The sequence below is a fragment of the Muscardinus avellanarius genome, assembly GCF_963383645.1.
Source record: "Muscardinus avellanarius genome assembly, chromosome: 9".
Taxonomy (NCBI): Eukaryota; Metazoa; Chordata; class Mammalia; order Rodentia; family Gliridae; genus Muscardinus; species Muscardinus avellanarius.
Window position 1 is genome coordinate 72,776,443 of NC_137795.1, and position 17,181 is coordinate 72,793,623.

At 35.0% G+C, this 17,181-nt stretch overlaps 1 protein-coding gene across 1 annotated transcript in view; it reads right to left on the bottom strand.

The window, feature by feature from the left end:
* Window positions 1-17,181, bottom strand: part of THSD7A (thrombospondin type 1 domain containing 7A) — a gene marked incomplete at both ends in the record, with an annotated part of 440,777 nt that overhangs the window by 207,775 nt on the left and 215,821 nt on the right. The window contains one exon of the mRNA XM_080701061.1: window positions 500-748. Coding sequence (XP_080557187.1) covers window positions 500-748 — 249 coding nt within the window. The remainder of the gene's footprint in view (window positions 1-499; window positions 749-17,181) is intronic.

Below are 17,181 nucleotides of genomic sequence, written 5' to 3' on the forward strand. Positions count from 1 at the left end.
TTCAGTAATTGGATTTTAATGGGTCACAAGAATCTTTGATCTGAAAGTTTGCTCTATCTCATAGAATGAATGTTGAGAAACTGTGGACCAAGAAATAAAACTGTCATGTGCTTTTGTAAATAAAATTTTATTGGAATATAGCCACACTCATTTGTTTGCATACCATGTGTAGTTTCAAAGGTGATATCGAATCACTGCAACAGAGACATATGTGATCTGTGAAATCTAAGTATTTCTTATCTTCCTTTTAGAAGAAAAAGTTTGATAACTCTTATTATAGTAAATCCAAGTACATAAATAAAAAATTGCTGCTGAAGGTCTAGTTGCCGTGGAAGTTTGGAAGGATGGCTATTAAGACACTTTTATTATATAAAACCAATATTTTTAGAGTACATTTTTTAGTTAGTTTTCTATAAAAATGTATAAAAATCAATTAGTTAAAAATCAGAAAACTGAAAAAGGTATGCAATTTGGGCACAAAGCACATTGATTTACTCACATGGCACAGAGAGCAACTCCATCTCCTTGAGATGCACAGGGCTCTTTTTCCTCAAGCTCTGGACATTCCTTTTCACTGTTAACAGGAAACTGCCTGATGGTTCGTGTCCGTACACGGGTTCCTGTGGGAGATGCCATGTCATGGCATGTTTTTGAACATGCGCTCCATTCCGACCACTCAGATACCTGGCATTCTTTGGTGATCACACAGGACTGGAAGGTCATTGGCATCTTCTCTTGCTGGCAAAAGCTACAAAAGAGACATTGATATTCTCACCATAGACTCTCAGGTAGTTATGAATTTAATTTTCTACACTCCAGAATAAAATCAGCATAAGCATTTTTATTTCTACGTGGAGATGTGATTCCAACTTCATTGAAAATATTTTAATATCTGTGATGAGGAAAAGCAAATAGAAACTTAAATTTGCATTATTTCCTATTTTGTAACTGTTTGTTAAGCCATTCATAGGGAATGAAAAATAAAGGAATCAAGCAAAATTAGTTGAAGTTAAACTTATAATATTGTTTATTTTATTCAATTCTAATTTTATTTAGAAAATTAAAAACCAGTAGTTGTTAACAAGTAGTAACTTCCATTCTTTTTAGTGATTTAAATAAGCATACCTGGTTAACTTCAATATTGTTTTGAATTTAAACAATTATTTAATATGTACATTCATTCTTTAAAGATCATTTACATTTTTAATTGCAATTTAAAATTATAATGTATGCTTATGCAAATAAATCGATTTCTTCAATTAATACTTTAATACATACTTTAATTTTAATACTTTTATATATAACATTATATATATATATATATATATATATATGTATCCTAATTAAATACATTATAAGTGTTAGAAATACACATTTATTTGCTTTACACTATCAATGAGATTAAGCAAGTTCAGGGTAGTATGGCCATAAAAAATTTTGTACTACAGAAATTTCCTCTAAAAATAGTACTTATATAACCAATAAACTATTTATGTTCAAACTTTTGTCTATCTACTTAACTTGAATTAGAGGAATAACGATATACTATATTTGAAGTGGAAGATGATGTTTATAAGTGCCCAAAACTAAGGGAACATACACTTCAGGAATTTTCCTGGTTCTGGATGGACTTGTGTTGACCCTCAGTTGACCTCTTCACCAGTCTAAATAACCAGTAGTGTGTGTTTACACAGGCAGCCTGTTGCCATGATAGCCATCTGGTCCAAGGGGGGAATGCACTGATAATTTTTGTCTCATCATTCTGGAGCTACTCTATCTGTGGTAATTAACCACAAAGAAAGACAGATCCATTTTACTATAATGACTCACAATGTTCTTAATCCTACTGGCATATATATGAAAATTGTATTCCTAGGAGACAATTAGAGCTCAAAGCATCAAAGTCTATTTGTCTGAGTTGGGAAGTCTGAGGAGAAGATAAACAGTGGTGGCAAAAGAGCTCTGTGAGTCTGCTCTGCTTTCACTATGACAACGGGGTGAGGGGGACCAAAATCTCATTACTATTCAAATTTCTATTCATTATTGCTACTAAGCAATAATGATCCAATGCTAACTATGAAACAACTTTTTCTGTGATGCACAAACTTTCACTCTTACACTTCTCAATTTATTTATTAAAATCAGGTAAAATAATGACCAAATTATGCCTTCTGTAATTTTTAAATAAAATTCTTCATATTTCATTTTATCTTTTTGTCCTTCCTGCCGTTATGTTCATATGCAGTCATGTGTAATATTTTACTTATTACTTCGTAAGCTCACAATCCATATATAGGAATAATTAAGAATCTCTTTTAAATAAAGAATTTGACCATTATTTAAGTTAATTACCTTTAGTTACGGTTACACTGGAAACCTGATGAAAATTATATTACTATATTATATTTATCGTGAAATGATTCCTTTGGATACATCTCCCCTAGCCTGGTGAAGCTATAAATATACATATGGTAGGTAGAAACAGCTTTGAGCTGTCCGAGTGCGGCAAATCTTAGAACAGTTTTGTTTCTTGTGGGGACTTTGGAGTCAGTAACCAGGGAATCACTCCAAGGTACATCGGGTCCTATGCATCACTGAGGTTCTTAAAAGTCAGGACAGCTCATGGACATACCTGATATGAGACTCATCATTCTGAATCTGAGATATGCTACATAGATTTCTAGGGTAATTTTCACCAGATGAGGAATGTGATAATATTCAAGGGTGATAATAAGCCAAGTGTGACTTATGGTAGTATTGAGTCTTGTGTTACTTAATAATCCTGATAATACTTTTGTGTATGTATCATTAGTTATTAGTTCCATTTTATAAGGAAGCAGTCTACCAGAGGTTAGGGAAATTGGTGAAGATCATATAGCTAATAACTTGTGAACTAGAATTTGAATTTAGATTTTTTAATAACAGAGCACATTTTTTAACCCACCATATTTTTCTACTTCTCCCTGTTTCATTCTCTTTAAATCTCAGTTCATTCAACTGCCTGCCTTAGCTAAAGGCAGTCGTAAAGTTACTAACAATGTGAATCAACCAGTATTTGTATTTCACAAACCCAGGCTTTATAACATCCACTCACTTGGCAAACATGCTGCTTGTCCTAAGAGGACTTTGTAAGTAATTAAAGAAGAGCCCAAACAAATAGACTTTCCTAACAAATGTTAATTTTCAGCGGAGGTCCTACAGATGGGGAGACTGTATAAACATTAGAGTAATATTAAAATATTTGACTAAGTGCTTTGTTATATACGTGGTATGTATTTTAAAGGTATTGTGTTTGTATGGGGGGGAGGAGAGAGAGAGAGAGAGAGAGAGAGAGAGAGAGAGAGAGAGAGAGAGAGAAAAGAAATTGTAATTTTCCAAAATCCTAAACCTGTCCACATATATACATTAAGCAACTCTATCACTGGGCTTCAGAATATAAAGATAAGATTATAGTAATTCAATTGGAAGCACATAGTTCTGTGATGGGAAGCATAGAAGGTTACATGAAAAAAGAAGCCATTCTGGTAAATTTTCAACTATGTATTAGAATTTTTCAGGTTGAGATGAAGATAATTAATGGAAATATGAAATAAAATAGCATGTTGGGTAGGGGAAAAGAGATTTTTCTTTGGCATAAGTGTAGGGAGTTTGTAGTCAACAGTAGAAGGAAATAAAATAGAAATTAGTGAGTCAGGTTAGACTCTAGGCAATACTCTAGGTTCAGAATAAAACCTCCTGTGGGTGAGCATGCTACTGAAATACCTGAAGCTAAAATAAGTTGCTATCTGTATTTTAGGGAGATTCTGATGCTGAGGCAGGAGGATGGGTTATTAGATTTAAAATTACAAGATTGAAGACAATGAGAAAAGATGATAACAAAATTTATATTTATAAAAACATATTAAATGCTTACTATATGTCAGATACTATTCTAATCTTCACATGCATAGAGTGTATTAAAACTGGGCATGGTCATGAATGCCTATAATCTCAGTAATTGGGAGGCTGAGACACGAGGATCACAGGTTTCAAGCAAGCCTCAGCAAGTTAGCAAGACCCTCAATAACTTCGTGAGAAATAAAAAAAAGGGTTAGGGATATAGCTAATAGGCAAAATTCCCGTGGGCTCACTCTCTAGTACTAAAAAAAAGTGTACTAAATTATTTAATTATCAGAACAATTTTATGAAATAGTTTAACTTTCCAAATGAGCAAGTCTGGCCTGAGAGGTTAAGAAGTTTTTCCAATTTTTACCTGCTTAGAAAATAGGTCAGCTGAGTAAAGCAGGAAAATGAAATTATCTATCATTGAATGTCTTCAATGAACCATGTGTACTGTGTTGAGTTTTTCCTACAATATCTCATCTAGTTTTTTAAATTACTGTGTAAAGCAGAGACTCTGTCTGTCTATCTGTCTACCTACCTACCTACTTACCTACCTATTTCTTTTTAGTAAATCCCTCTGGGATATTACTAAATATATCATATCTTTTAAAAATGTTTCAATAATATGGCTTTCTTTAATGTAGACAACTTTTTAAAATATGCATTTCTTCCCCCCACTCAGCTTTATGGAGGTGTAATTTTTATAGACAAGGAAATGGAATCTAAATGTCTCCTGTAAGTCATACAGCTAGAAAATAGCATGCTTTGATTTAAATAGATGTTTCTGCTTATGAGGCTGATGAGGATGTCAACAAAGACAATGTCAATAGAAACTAAAATCATTATAAAATAATAATGTTGAGAAAATATACTATTATAAAAATAATATAAGAAAAGGGGAATCAGAAACTATATAAGCTGGAGGACATTTTAAGGGATTAAAAAAGGAGTCTTTAAATAATTTAGAAGTCTCTAGCTTTGGCAGTCTGGGAAATAGCATTGCAATTCTCTGAGACAGAGAACACAGAATAATAGGCATATTCTGGCAGTTCATAAATGAGTCCAACATTAGTATTTTAATATAGTATTTAATTTCTACTGGATATATATATATATATATATATATATATATATATATATATATATATATATATATCCAGTATATATATATCCAGTAGAAAGAACCATCCAGTGGGTTGTTTCAGAATTAAGGACCAGGGGTTTGTTCCAAGCTTTGAATGACATATATACTTGAAAAAATCACAAGCTTATCAGAATTCAAAGCCAAAGCCACAGAAGTAAAGGAGTACCAAAAGTTGACACAATGGAGTTCAGAGAACTATACATTTTGGTTCATTATGATTATGAGAACATGCCCATCCTCCGGAAGTCAAAGGTATAGACTATGCTCTTGCCTGAGTGTCCTGATGAAGATGTTATATTCACTGTGACAGCTGCTTCTCATTTTTGGAGAATTCTCAGGATAGCCAAGAGGCTAAAACTCATTAGAACAAAAGCTTTTCTTGGAGCTAGAAGCAGATGTTACTTAATACACCTTGTATCAGCTAGAAGTGCAATAGTTAATACTTGTGTTTAAATACTTGCTCAAGAGATGGCAAAATAAAAATTTCCCTGCAATCTGATAAATTAAACTTCATCTTGGCTAATGCAGGTTAAGCCACACCCACACAGATAGAATTCAAATCTTTTTTTCTTAAAATTATTTTTATACCCCATTTTGTGACCATCACACATGTGAATACAGGGTTGCATATTTAATTTCCTAAAGTCCATCTGTCATAATTTAGTTTCTGAAACAGATGCTTCCAAGGCATTCATTTTCTAAAAATCAAATTCCAAATTTCCGACCTGGTAATAGAAACTCTCCATAATCTGACATCCATTCCACTTCCCTCTCGTCTTGTCATGTAGCTCTTATCTAGGTCCTCAGGAGCCTGACATTCTTCCCCTTCTCCTCACTGGACCTAAAACAAGTAGCCCTGTTCTATCTACCCATTTTTGCTCATATTGCTTTCTGGATTCCCATCTCCTATCTGCTATCTTCTTCTTTTTCTTTTTTTTTTTTTTTCTGAAGCATACACTTAGCATATTAATGATGTGGAGGATACTCAGAAAATCTCCACATATAGCTTAAATCATCCTTCCTCCAAACAGCACCTTGTGATAATTTTATTTTTTATGAGAAGTTATTGAATTAATAAATTATTAGTATGATGTCATGAGATTTGTTTTTTGTGGTACTGGGGATGGAACCCAGGGGCATTCTACCTCCAAGCAACACCTCCAGCCCTATCTTTTTTTATTCTTTATTTTGAAACAGGGTCTCACTGAATTGCAAATGGCCTCACTAAGTAGTAGCGAAGGTTGTCCACGAACCACAATCCTTCTGTCTCAGCCTCTGGAATGCTGGGATTGCAAGCGTGTGCCACCATGCCAGACATCATGACATATCTCAAGAAATATATTTTCCTTACAAATAAGTAGACTGTGCGCGCACGTGAGCGCGTGCGCGCGCGCGCGCACACACACACACACACACACACACACACACACACACACACTAGTACTGGGGATTGTACAAAGGGGCATTTCTATCTCCCAGCTATACCCCAGCCCTACTTTATTTTTATTTTGAAACAGGGTGTCACTAAGTTGCAGAGTGCCTCACTAAGTAGCAGAGGCTGGCCACAAGTGTGCAATCTTCCTGTCTCATCCTCCCAAGTACTGGGATTACAAGCATGCACCACCATAAATCCTGTTTAAAACTTCTTTGCTAGCCGGGCATGGTGGCACACGCTTGTAATCCCAGCATTTGGGAGGCTGAGACCTGAAGGATCACAGTTCGTGGACAGCCTCAGCTACTTTGTGAAGCCCTCTGCAACTCAGTGAGACCTGGTTTAAAAATAAAGAATAAGAAATAGGGCAGGGGGTGTAGCTCGGAGGTAGACTGCCCCTGGGTTCCGTCTCCAAACCCACAAAAAAACCCAAAAACCAAAAACAAAAACAAAAAACACTTCTTTGCTCAGAATTGACTTGATTGATTGATCTCTTAATTGTCCTCTCTGTCTCTTCCCTCTTCTCTCTCTCTCTCTCTCTCTCTCTCTCTCTATATATATATATATATATATATATATATATATATATATATATGTGTGTGTGTGTGTGTGTGTGTGTGTGCATGTGCGCGCGCATGTGTGTGTAGATGTATATGGATATATGAAAAACATATTTTTCTTTATTTGTTCCTTATAAGAAAAATAAAAAAATAAAAAGGTACGGTTAAATGTTGAATGACACAAGGGCCCATTGTTTCTATTCCAGGAAAAATATATGAAAATGATGAGAATAATTCTCCTCCTCTTACTGAGCTCTAACAGCAAGCAGTCTGGAACTGTGGGGGTTGAAGCTGTTCCTGGTGGATTAGTCTAATCTAGAGTTTTGCTACTCAAGATTTGGGGTGTGGATAAACTGTGAACTTGTTACATACACATGTTCTAAAATTTTCTCTAGATTACTGAATCAAAATTTTCTGTAACAATATTCCCAGATGATCCACCTGAACAATAAAGTTTGAGGTGTACTGGAAAAGGAATACTGCCTCTCCAACCACTCCCCAAATAGGAGCCATTCAGTATTTTCATTTGACGAATGAATCCATACCAGTGTAGTTCTTACAAACAATAGAAACTCAGCAATTTACACAAAAAAAGATTTATTACAGATAGTAGGTGATGCACCAATTAATTCAAGGGGCTGATGGAGAAAGCCCTAAGCCAAGTTTCCAGAGCAACTTTCAGGCCTCAGAATCACATTGCCATCTCTGATTTATAAAGCTGCTTTCCGTGGCTATAGAAGGCGATGTTGCTTCTGGCACAAACTGCGCCATGAAATGGGTATTCTGCTTCTTCCTACTGACCTCAGTTCAGAATCGTAGCCTAGCTCGAGCACATGTAAAGGCTAGAATCTAAATCACAGTGACACGTGGCTGCAACCAACCTTGGGAAACATTAGTTTTAGTTTCCTGCCTTTGCAGTGTAGGAATTCCCACTAGAGCAGTGCTAGTCAAAACATGATCCATGAATGAGAGCAACTGTGTTTCAGGGGTGTGCAATGAGCTAAGGACAGAAATTGAGAGTAAGCACTGAGGCCATTTTACAGCAAATTGAAGTTGCTGCAACGTCCAACTGCAGGCTCAGTGGACTCAACAGGATAAATAGGGCAGAGGTCAGCTTTGTTATGCTGAATTCCACGGTGAGAGTTATGTGGCACAGACCGCATACTAAACATGAATAGTAGGATTATGTTATTAGATTGGTAGAAAGTGAAACAAAAAACAAGACAGGAAAATAATCAACCCAAAATCAGACCCTTCATCACAAATAGCCTGAAAATTTCTGCACCAGTGGAGTTAATTGATAGACCATCCAATCTGTGAAACTCTCTCAGCTCAATTTCCAGTTTCTTCCTGAGTTTATTATACTGTGATGAGCCCATATACCCTTTCAGAAATATAATTCATTTGGGTATATAGGAATATATTATCTACAAAAAATCCACAGCCTATGTCTTTTTTAGTCCCTGTCGAATTAGTCTATAGTAAGCACTTATAATACCCTTCTTCAATTAAAGGACATGTTTCCTTTCTGTAAAGAGAATTCAATAATTTTACATAGGTTATAGAAGGATTTTTATGTAATTTTAATTACCTGAAGTACTTTCAAAATATTAACAAAATATCAAATATTTTTTTATTAATAAACCCAACTTGGCATCATAGTATATTAAAAATTCATTGTTTGTATAAACCAAAATATATTTGTAGACTTGTGTAAATTGTTAGGACACCTTGGTCACTTATAATTTGGCCCAAGAATGAAAAAAGTTCCTTTAATCCTGGCCAGAAAATTATAAAGGTAGTAGGACTTGACCAACCTAGAGTAAATTCCAATCTAATTGAGAAAAAAAAATGACATCCTTTTCAAAGTAGATGCATTTTTCACACAGAGATAGCCACCAGAGATTTGATAGTCATATCAATGTAGTTTCATCTCCTATGCTTATGAATAAGCAATTTAATTTTAAAGTTATATTCAGAGATTCAGAATATAATGCTAGCAGATTAAATTATAGACTTATGGAAATAAATAATAGACTAGTATTTATAAATGATAGATTAGTATGTATCCATATTAATCTATAGTGGTATATATATCCATACTACACACACACACATATATATATATATATATATCCATAATACATATATATATATACATATATATGGAAAATTTAAAGAAGGTATGGTTAAATGTTGGATGACACAAAGGCTCGTTGTTTCTATTCCAGAAAACGTATATGAAAATAATCAGAATAATTCTCCTCCTCTTACTGAGCTCTAACAGCAAGCAGTCTGGAACTGTGGGGGTTGAAGCTGTTCCTGGTGGATTAGTCTAATCTAGAGTTTTGCTACTCAAGGTTTGGGATATGGATAAACTGTAAACTTGTTACATACACATGTTCTAAAATTCTTTCTAGATTACTGAATCAAAATTTTCTGTAACAATATTCCCAGATGACCCACCTGAACAATAAAGTTTGAGGTGTACTGGAAAAGGAACACTAATTAGATTAGAATATTACATATAATTCCATACTAATTTAATCTATCACTTTCTGTCCCAATAGTAATGGATGAACCAGAAGGATTTCTCCATTTTTCTTAGTCCTTAATTTATACCTAATTTATAGCAAAAAGAGAACATGATTAATGCTATGCTAATATTCAAGAGACCCAAGACATTGCTAAATTGCCATTCTCATGTTGCATTGAGCCTGAATAGGTAGTGACAGCTCTTCCCCATAGATTTTTCATATGGTGAAAATTTTACTGAACAATCACTACTTCTAAGTTTTTTTTAAATTAACCTAAATCCTGATTAGCTTGCATTTTTAGGTTAAATTAAGAAATGCTTATCCCACTTTTAACTATGTTTAGCTAAGTTATACTCATGTCTTAAACATAAAATTAATTCACTATATTTAGCACCTATTTATCAATTTGAATGAACAATTTTATACATTCTCTGAATTTTACTATATAAAATTGCCTTTTCTTTAACAGAATTCAATAAGATAGAAGCAGTAAATCTTATGGAAGCAAAATGCATGCACATTAAAAATATTTTTCTTATAAAAACAGAGGTCTTTCCCCTTGCTTTGATGTTTGAACATCCTTTGTTGAGCTGCTGGGGAAAATTGCCAAACAGTGTCACCTGCCAGCTGGAGTGATCATATGCTCCCTATTAAAGCCAAGGGCCACGTTGCTGGTCAGCAGCTGAATGCAAGGATATTACCACGGTGTGTGTTTAGTAATGGGATAAACTGCTACAGCTATGGGGCCTCCTGAAAGAGCCAGCACATCCTTTCACACAACTAATGCTTGCATGCAGCTGCCCCCTTATCACCCATGCTGTTCCATGCAGGGAAACACAGTGAAAATTCCTGGCACAATCCCAAATACACCACAAGAGAAAACTCTAGGTTGCTATATGAGACTGGATAAAAACTATGTACCAGACTTTAAAATGATGTGAAATGGCATGAATGATTTTGGCAATTCTTTTCATCAAAGTCATACTTTGGCATTAGGAAATTTTTCCTGTAAGAGTTTGTTTTTAAAATTTGAACTAAAAACAAAATAGCAAAATAAAATCTCATGGTTATTTTAGGTAATCATTATTTAAAAGAAGATTTATCAAATATCAATTAAAAATTCATTAACTACACATGATTTTTATGACAAATGAGAGAGAGAGAGAGAAAAAAAATCAAGTCTTATATCCCCAAGTTACAGAATAGATATTAAAGGAAAGAAAGCTTTATGACCAAGATAATTCAAAATTCTTTTCTATATTGAATAGGACACAGGATTCTGTTAACATTTACAGGACCTGGCCAACTTCTCATTGCTTGGACAACCTGGAGGCACAGGTTTTTGTTCTACTGAAATTATTATATAATCTTATCACAAACTATAATCACAGTTTATAAAAACTTAAGAAAATGTAATGCAGTTATTTAAAAATAAATCTTTTATTTATTTTTTATTTTATTTTTGCTTCTGATCACACTTTTTTACTTCTAGGATACTTTCCTGGTATCCTTCTCTTTAAAATTTTACTCTCATAGGTGAACACACATAACCACTATTTCAACTAAAACCATTACAGACATGATTCCGATTTCTATTTACCTCCACATTAGTGGCTCCTGAACCTTTCCACATGATCCCTCAAACTGACATCTGCACATCTTTCCTGTCCCTCTGGATTCTTCACTCTCATCTCTCCCCCTATGCGACTTAGCAACAAGTTATCACAAATCTTCACAGAAAGCATCTTTTCAAATCATTTAGTGATCTCCATTTTCATTTTATAGCACTGTACTGACTCTTCTATGTCTCATGACAGGATTCGAAGAATAAACTGCCATCTTTCTCCACTGCGCCCTTTCACACATTATGTTCCTTGCTCTGTTAGAAGGATGGTTCTGACAAATTTATATTCATTCCATTTATCATCTCCTCAAGGTCAATGGCCGCCTTTGAGTCTACCTCATCCACTTGGAACCCTTCTGGCTGTCACACCATCCCTGTCATCTCACAGACACAGAAATGTGGCACGCTGACCACACCCTTCCGTTTCCTTGCAGCTCCTGATCCCTTCTTGTTCTGTGGCTATCTCAGTCTTTCAAAGGCCTGCTCATGCCCATGAAACTTTCATGAGATTCTGAATTAAATCAGGGAGAATGTGAAATCTTGAATTTAGATTAGCAAACAGCAAGTCCAACATGAAGAGAGTTATCTTAACAGTAATCCACACGACAAGAGGCAGAGCTGGACCCTGAGAAGGAAGGGTCACCTGGTTTCACAAATGGGGATGAACTGGTTGGGTTAGGTGAAACATAAGTGGAGACAGAAATTCTGTTTTACTGAGAAAAGAAATCCTAAATAGTATTGCTGCCTAACATGTAGAGAGCTGCCAAAAAAGAGATGAGGTCTGGGAGAATATAAGCAGTATCTAGGTGAACAACCCTCAGGAAAGTATAGTGTGGCCGCAGGTAGAGAGTCAAAAGACTTTAATGAGAGGTGTCCCTGGACTCTTTAACCTGTTCATGCAGATAAGCTCATGTAAACTATTTAAAATACATTGTAAGGTGGTTTGTTGAATGTTACACAGACAAAAGAAAATAATTATCTTATTAATGCATTACAGTTACATATCATAGTGAGGTTTAGTGTGATATGAACATACAGGTTCATAGCTCTTGGTGCTTTATCCTTCACATCTCAGTCCGTGCCTCTCTCCTCCCTCCCCAAAAATGTTAGTGAAATTTGCTGTAGTACATTTACATGTTGTCATAGTATTATTTCTTTAATCTTTCTGTGGCACAAAAGAACAAAAGGTGGCCTGGGAGAATGAATGTATTTTCATATCTCTTCTTTCTCTGTTATATGATCTTGAGGAAACCACTGACCTGCTCCATATCTCTAACTAGGAACAGAATTTCACTTGTCTGTTTTCTAAGACCATCGGGAGAATCACATAACTGACATAAAAATTACTTGAAAATGGTCATTTTAATATATATTAACAGATTTTCAATTAATGCCTTGGGTACTTGGTATGAAGAGACAAAAACTTAATTTTTAATCTGACTTTTTTGAGTAGTATCTTTCCTCTGGAAGCCATCTATCTGTACATGCTTTTTACTTAACCTAAAATTCTCTGACACAAAAAAGGACACTTAATTATCTACTGTCTCTTGTTCTCTAATTTCTGCACGTTTAATATAATTTATGACTGATTTTATACTTCCCTAAAGATTATGTTTTGTCTTATTTGTCCATTTATTTATTTTTCCTTGATATTGGGCAATACAGACATCTATGAAATATACTCAATTGATAACCTACATTATTTATACATCTATACAGGAAGAAAAAAATCAAAATTGTAGGTGAATTTTGTAGAGTATTTTATATGTAATAAAACTAGAGATGATACTTGAAATTGGAAGTTATGGTTATTGAGAAATAAATACTTTAAAACACTTTATACAGTACTTAATAACTCTTCAATAAGTTCTTGAAATATGTAGTCTAAAATGAAGAAAGCAGCTTGCTTAGTTCTATCTATACTAAGGGAAAGAGAAAAGCTAAATCATTTAAAGGAGGATAATTTATATTTGCCATTACAGACTGCATTCTCAAAGGCTTCAAAAGGCTCAGGGAAAAATTCAGAAATAGGACTTAAAAACCAACATCTTTAGATAAATTGCAATAAACGGGAAAAATGAAAAGTCATTATAACTGTATGGGAATTGCTGCCAGAATGTTTGTCCAACTTAATGGAAAAGTGCTTCTTATTGGTCATATTTTTATCTTGTCGCTTTTTTTATGCTGTGTTCCAATATGTATACTTTGTAATCTCAAAGTTATTTCTCTTTAGTGTTAGAAATCTCTTTTTTTTTCTCTTTTGAATTACAAAATTACAGGGAAAAGTATGCTTAAGGGAAATTAATAAAAAGGACAAGTGAAGTTTCACTGTTTAAATACCTGTTTGCCATGTTATCAGACATGTAGGATTTCAAGTCATAAATTGAAGTATAACACAGACTTTCATAATCGCAGGTGTGAAAGAACCTCAAGTTTTAACGTCAATTTACATATTTATCAAAACTAAAATAACTGAAAAGTTACTTTTAAATTAAAGTAGAGTTTTCTTTCATTGCAAATCTATTTCAAGTGTTAGGGAACATCTAACAAATCAACATTTAATATGCATAAATGAAATAAATACAATTTTTATTTTACAGGAAGAAAGTAATATATTAAATATGCACAGATGACACTTTAAAATATTTAGATTTTCATTTTGGAGAAAGAATCTATTATAATATTTTATGCTATCATGGTACATATACATCCTATGATAACTGATTAATGAAGCTATTCTTGAGTTTATTAATTCTAATATTAATGTATAACTACTAAGACAGAATAACTACTATATTACTTGTAAAAATAATTGTTGTACATTAAATGCTTACAAAATAAATATTAATGTTTGATTCATTAATATTAATAATACTCATCATCACTGATTTAATGGTTTGTTAGGCATTAAACCTTATTATTTGTCTAAACAGCTACTATGCATGCTGTATTTGTACTCATATATTTTAATTATAAATTTATTGTTTTAATAATATTATAACTTACTGCACTTTAAACTTTATGAAGTAAAATAATACGCATAAATACAGAAGGGGTCAAATAGGTTAATCCCAGATACACTGCACAACTGGCCATATAAAGAACAAATACACATACTCACTCACTCTCTCTCTCTCTCTCTCTCTCTCTCTCTCTCTCTCCCTCCCTCCCTCCCTCCCTCCCTCCCTCCCTTTCCCTCTCCCTCTCCTTCTCCCTCTTCCTCTCTCTCACACACACCCTAAAAGATAAAGTAACCAAGATCTAGAAATGTTAAACAATTAGCAATCAGCCAAATTCATAGATTCCTTGCTATGGGCTTCTAGCTTTATAAGTACAGACAATTTGGAGCTAAGTCTTAAGTCCTTCAGGACAGCGCCCCAGCCCTAAGCAATTATATCCTGAGCTGCCTAAGGAAAAAGTTCCAGATTCACGTTGCTTGGATGCTAGCCCTCCTGGTAGCTCTACTGGTAGAGCCCTCCTGGTAGCTCTACTGAATAGTAGCCCTAATGACCCCATGCTGGGCTCCCTCTCCACAGCATGGTCTCCCTAGAGTTCTACAGGAACATCTTTTGCTATAACTGACTCTGACAGTGCACAGGCTACCTTGTAGGCCTCCCTGGGCATAGCAGAGCTCACCAAACTAGCCTAGCAGCCCAGCTCTTGCCAGCTGGGGGAGCCTGTGGAAAGGCCCCTCATTCAGGACAGGTAAAATGAGCTGTGGGTGACTTCAAAGGAATCACATCACACAATCCTTTCCCAGTATTTTCACTGTATTTTGCCTCTATATTTAGAATTTTATTGGTACAATATAATTAGACATCATAGTGAGATTCAAAATGATACATTCACATACACACACATTTCAGAACCACACTTCTGGCCTCTTGAAGTGGGTATGAGGCTCAAAATCTATTAAATATGTGTCCAGATAGTTCCTTCTTGATTATATGTTTCCTTTACCTATATTGCAAATCTATAAAAGAAATACCCTTAAACAGACATTGATATTTGTTTATTGAAATGCATATATGCAAATTATCACTGGGAAGAGTATCAGAAGTGACTTTATTGGGTAATAGATTTTATTAGCACATTTTAACAGTACCAGTAGATCATCTTCCAACATAACAACCTTAATTTATATTCTGATCAACAGTGTATGAGTCCCATTTCATCCATGTCCTAACTAATATCTAAAATTTTCACTTATAAACACACACACAAACTAACTGAAAGGGTGATAAATTATATGGTCAATTCTTTATTGTTTTACTTTCTATTTCTCCAATTATTATGGAGAATGAACATCTTTTGATAAACTAATTAGCCTTTGGTATTTCCCCTTGTTTTTCATAAGGTAAGGAGAACTGGGAAATTTCATTTTCTTACTTTAGAGCTCTGTGTTACAGTTTAGTATGCAGAGATTTTGATTACCTTACTATCCTATTAGACATGGCAGGATGGTGGGATACAAATAAACTCTTATAATCAGGTAGTAGCAAGTAACCTAGAGTTTCGGTAAACTATGTGAGTGTTAGAAGTGGGAAATGCAGCCAACGAAAATTCAAGACACTCCCTTGTGATGAGCTTTCTGAGTGCCCCATGGTCCAAGGCACAGGAACTCTACTGTAAAACATAAGTGGCTCTAACTTGCATCTCTTTGTTTGTTTGTTGTTTGTTTGTTTTTCAGTACTGGAGATGGAGCCCAGGGGCATTCTACCTCTGAGTTATGCCCCCAGACCTATTTTTATTTTTTATTTCAAAACAGAGTCTCAGTGAGTTGCAAAGGGCCTAAGTACCTGAGGCTGGCCGCGAACCCAGATCCTCCTGTCTCAGCCTCCGGAATGCTGGGATTACAAGCATGTACCACCATGCCTGGCTTTATACCTTGCCATCTCTTAACATTAAGAGAGACACAAACCATTTGGGGAAACTACTTGGATTTTAGAGGAAACATACATGCTTTCAGCTGTTTTCATCTGATTTATTTACTAAGTATACTGAGTGCCAGCAGCTCTTAATATGGCTGTTATGAGTCTATAGAACCTATAGTCAAGGGATAATGACAAAAGGGGCTTTGAGGTTTTGTGTAATCATGCCTTTTATTTCTGAAACGCCTACCAAAACCATTTCCCTGCAATGAACTTCAGTTATTTTCTCTATATTCACCTCAGTGCTTATTCATGGAGTAGGCATCTGGCAAGGATAAAAGTTATGCATGGACCCGATACGTGCACTTCCCCTCAAGGAAGTTGATTGGATGTAACCATTTTAACTGCCCATCCTCTCGACGGTAGTGGGCCACCCTGAGCCATGGCAGAGTACCATACTCAGAGAAGCAAGTGTGTGATGACAGCCTGCGCACTGTACTCCTTTGATCCTGGACGAGGCAGCAATCTGACCCCACTGAAATGGATGGTTATTTTGGCTACAAATTTTCTTACTGCATCTACCATGTTTCCTATGACATCACCCTCTAAGGATTTATTCAATGCTTTATTAACATACATGTCATAGAATTGCTTCTGAGAGGATAGTGATAAGCAGGGATCCTATTTGATAGTAAAGGAATAAAGGGAATTAGAGTAGAATCCACTGCTCTTAACAGGTGCCCATAATCCAGAAGTAACTAACACTTTAGAAAGACTAAATGGTCAAAAGAAGTTTGGGTTAAGGTGCCAGTGGGGGAATAATTGGTGAAGATGAGATGTTTTATCTGAGCCAGAAACAAATATATAGTTTTAGGTTCCCTAGAGCTAGACTATCCATTTTGGAGAATGAAAAGTTAAGATAGGAGTTACATATAGTGCCTCACTCGAAAAACTCTATTGGCGTAGACTTTGGAAGTTTTATTTTAGAGGTCTTAATTCCTAGAGGATATTTTTGCTAGGAGGCACTAGTTCCAGTGATTTGGAAGATGGGATAGTTGGGATTTACTCTGTTGATTGTGATAATTGGTCCTGATCATCACAAGCAAATAGAGTTGCTGCTCCAGAGTGAAA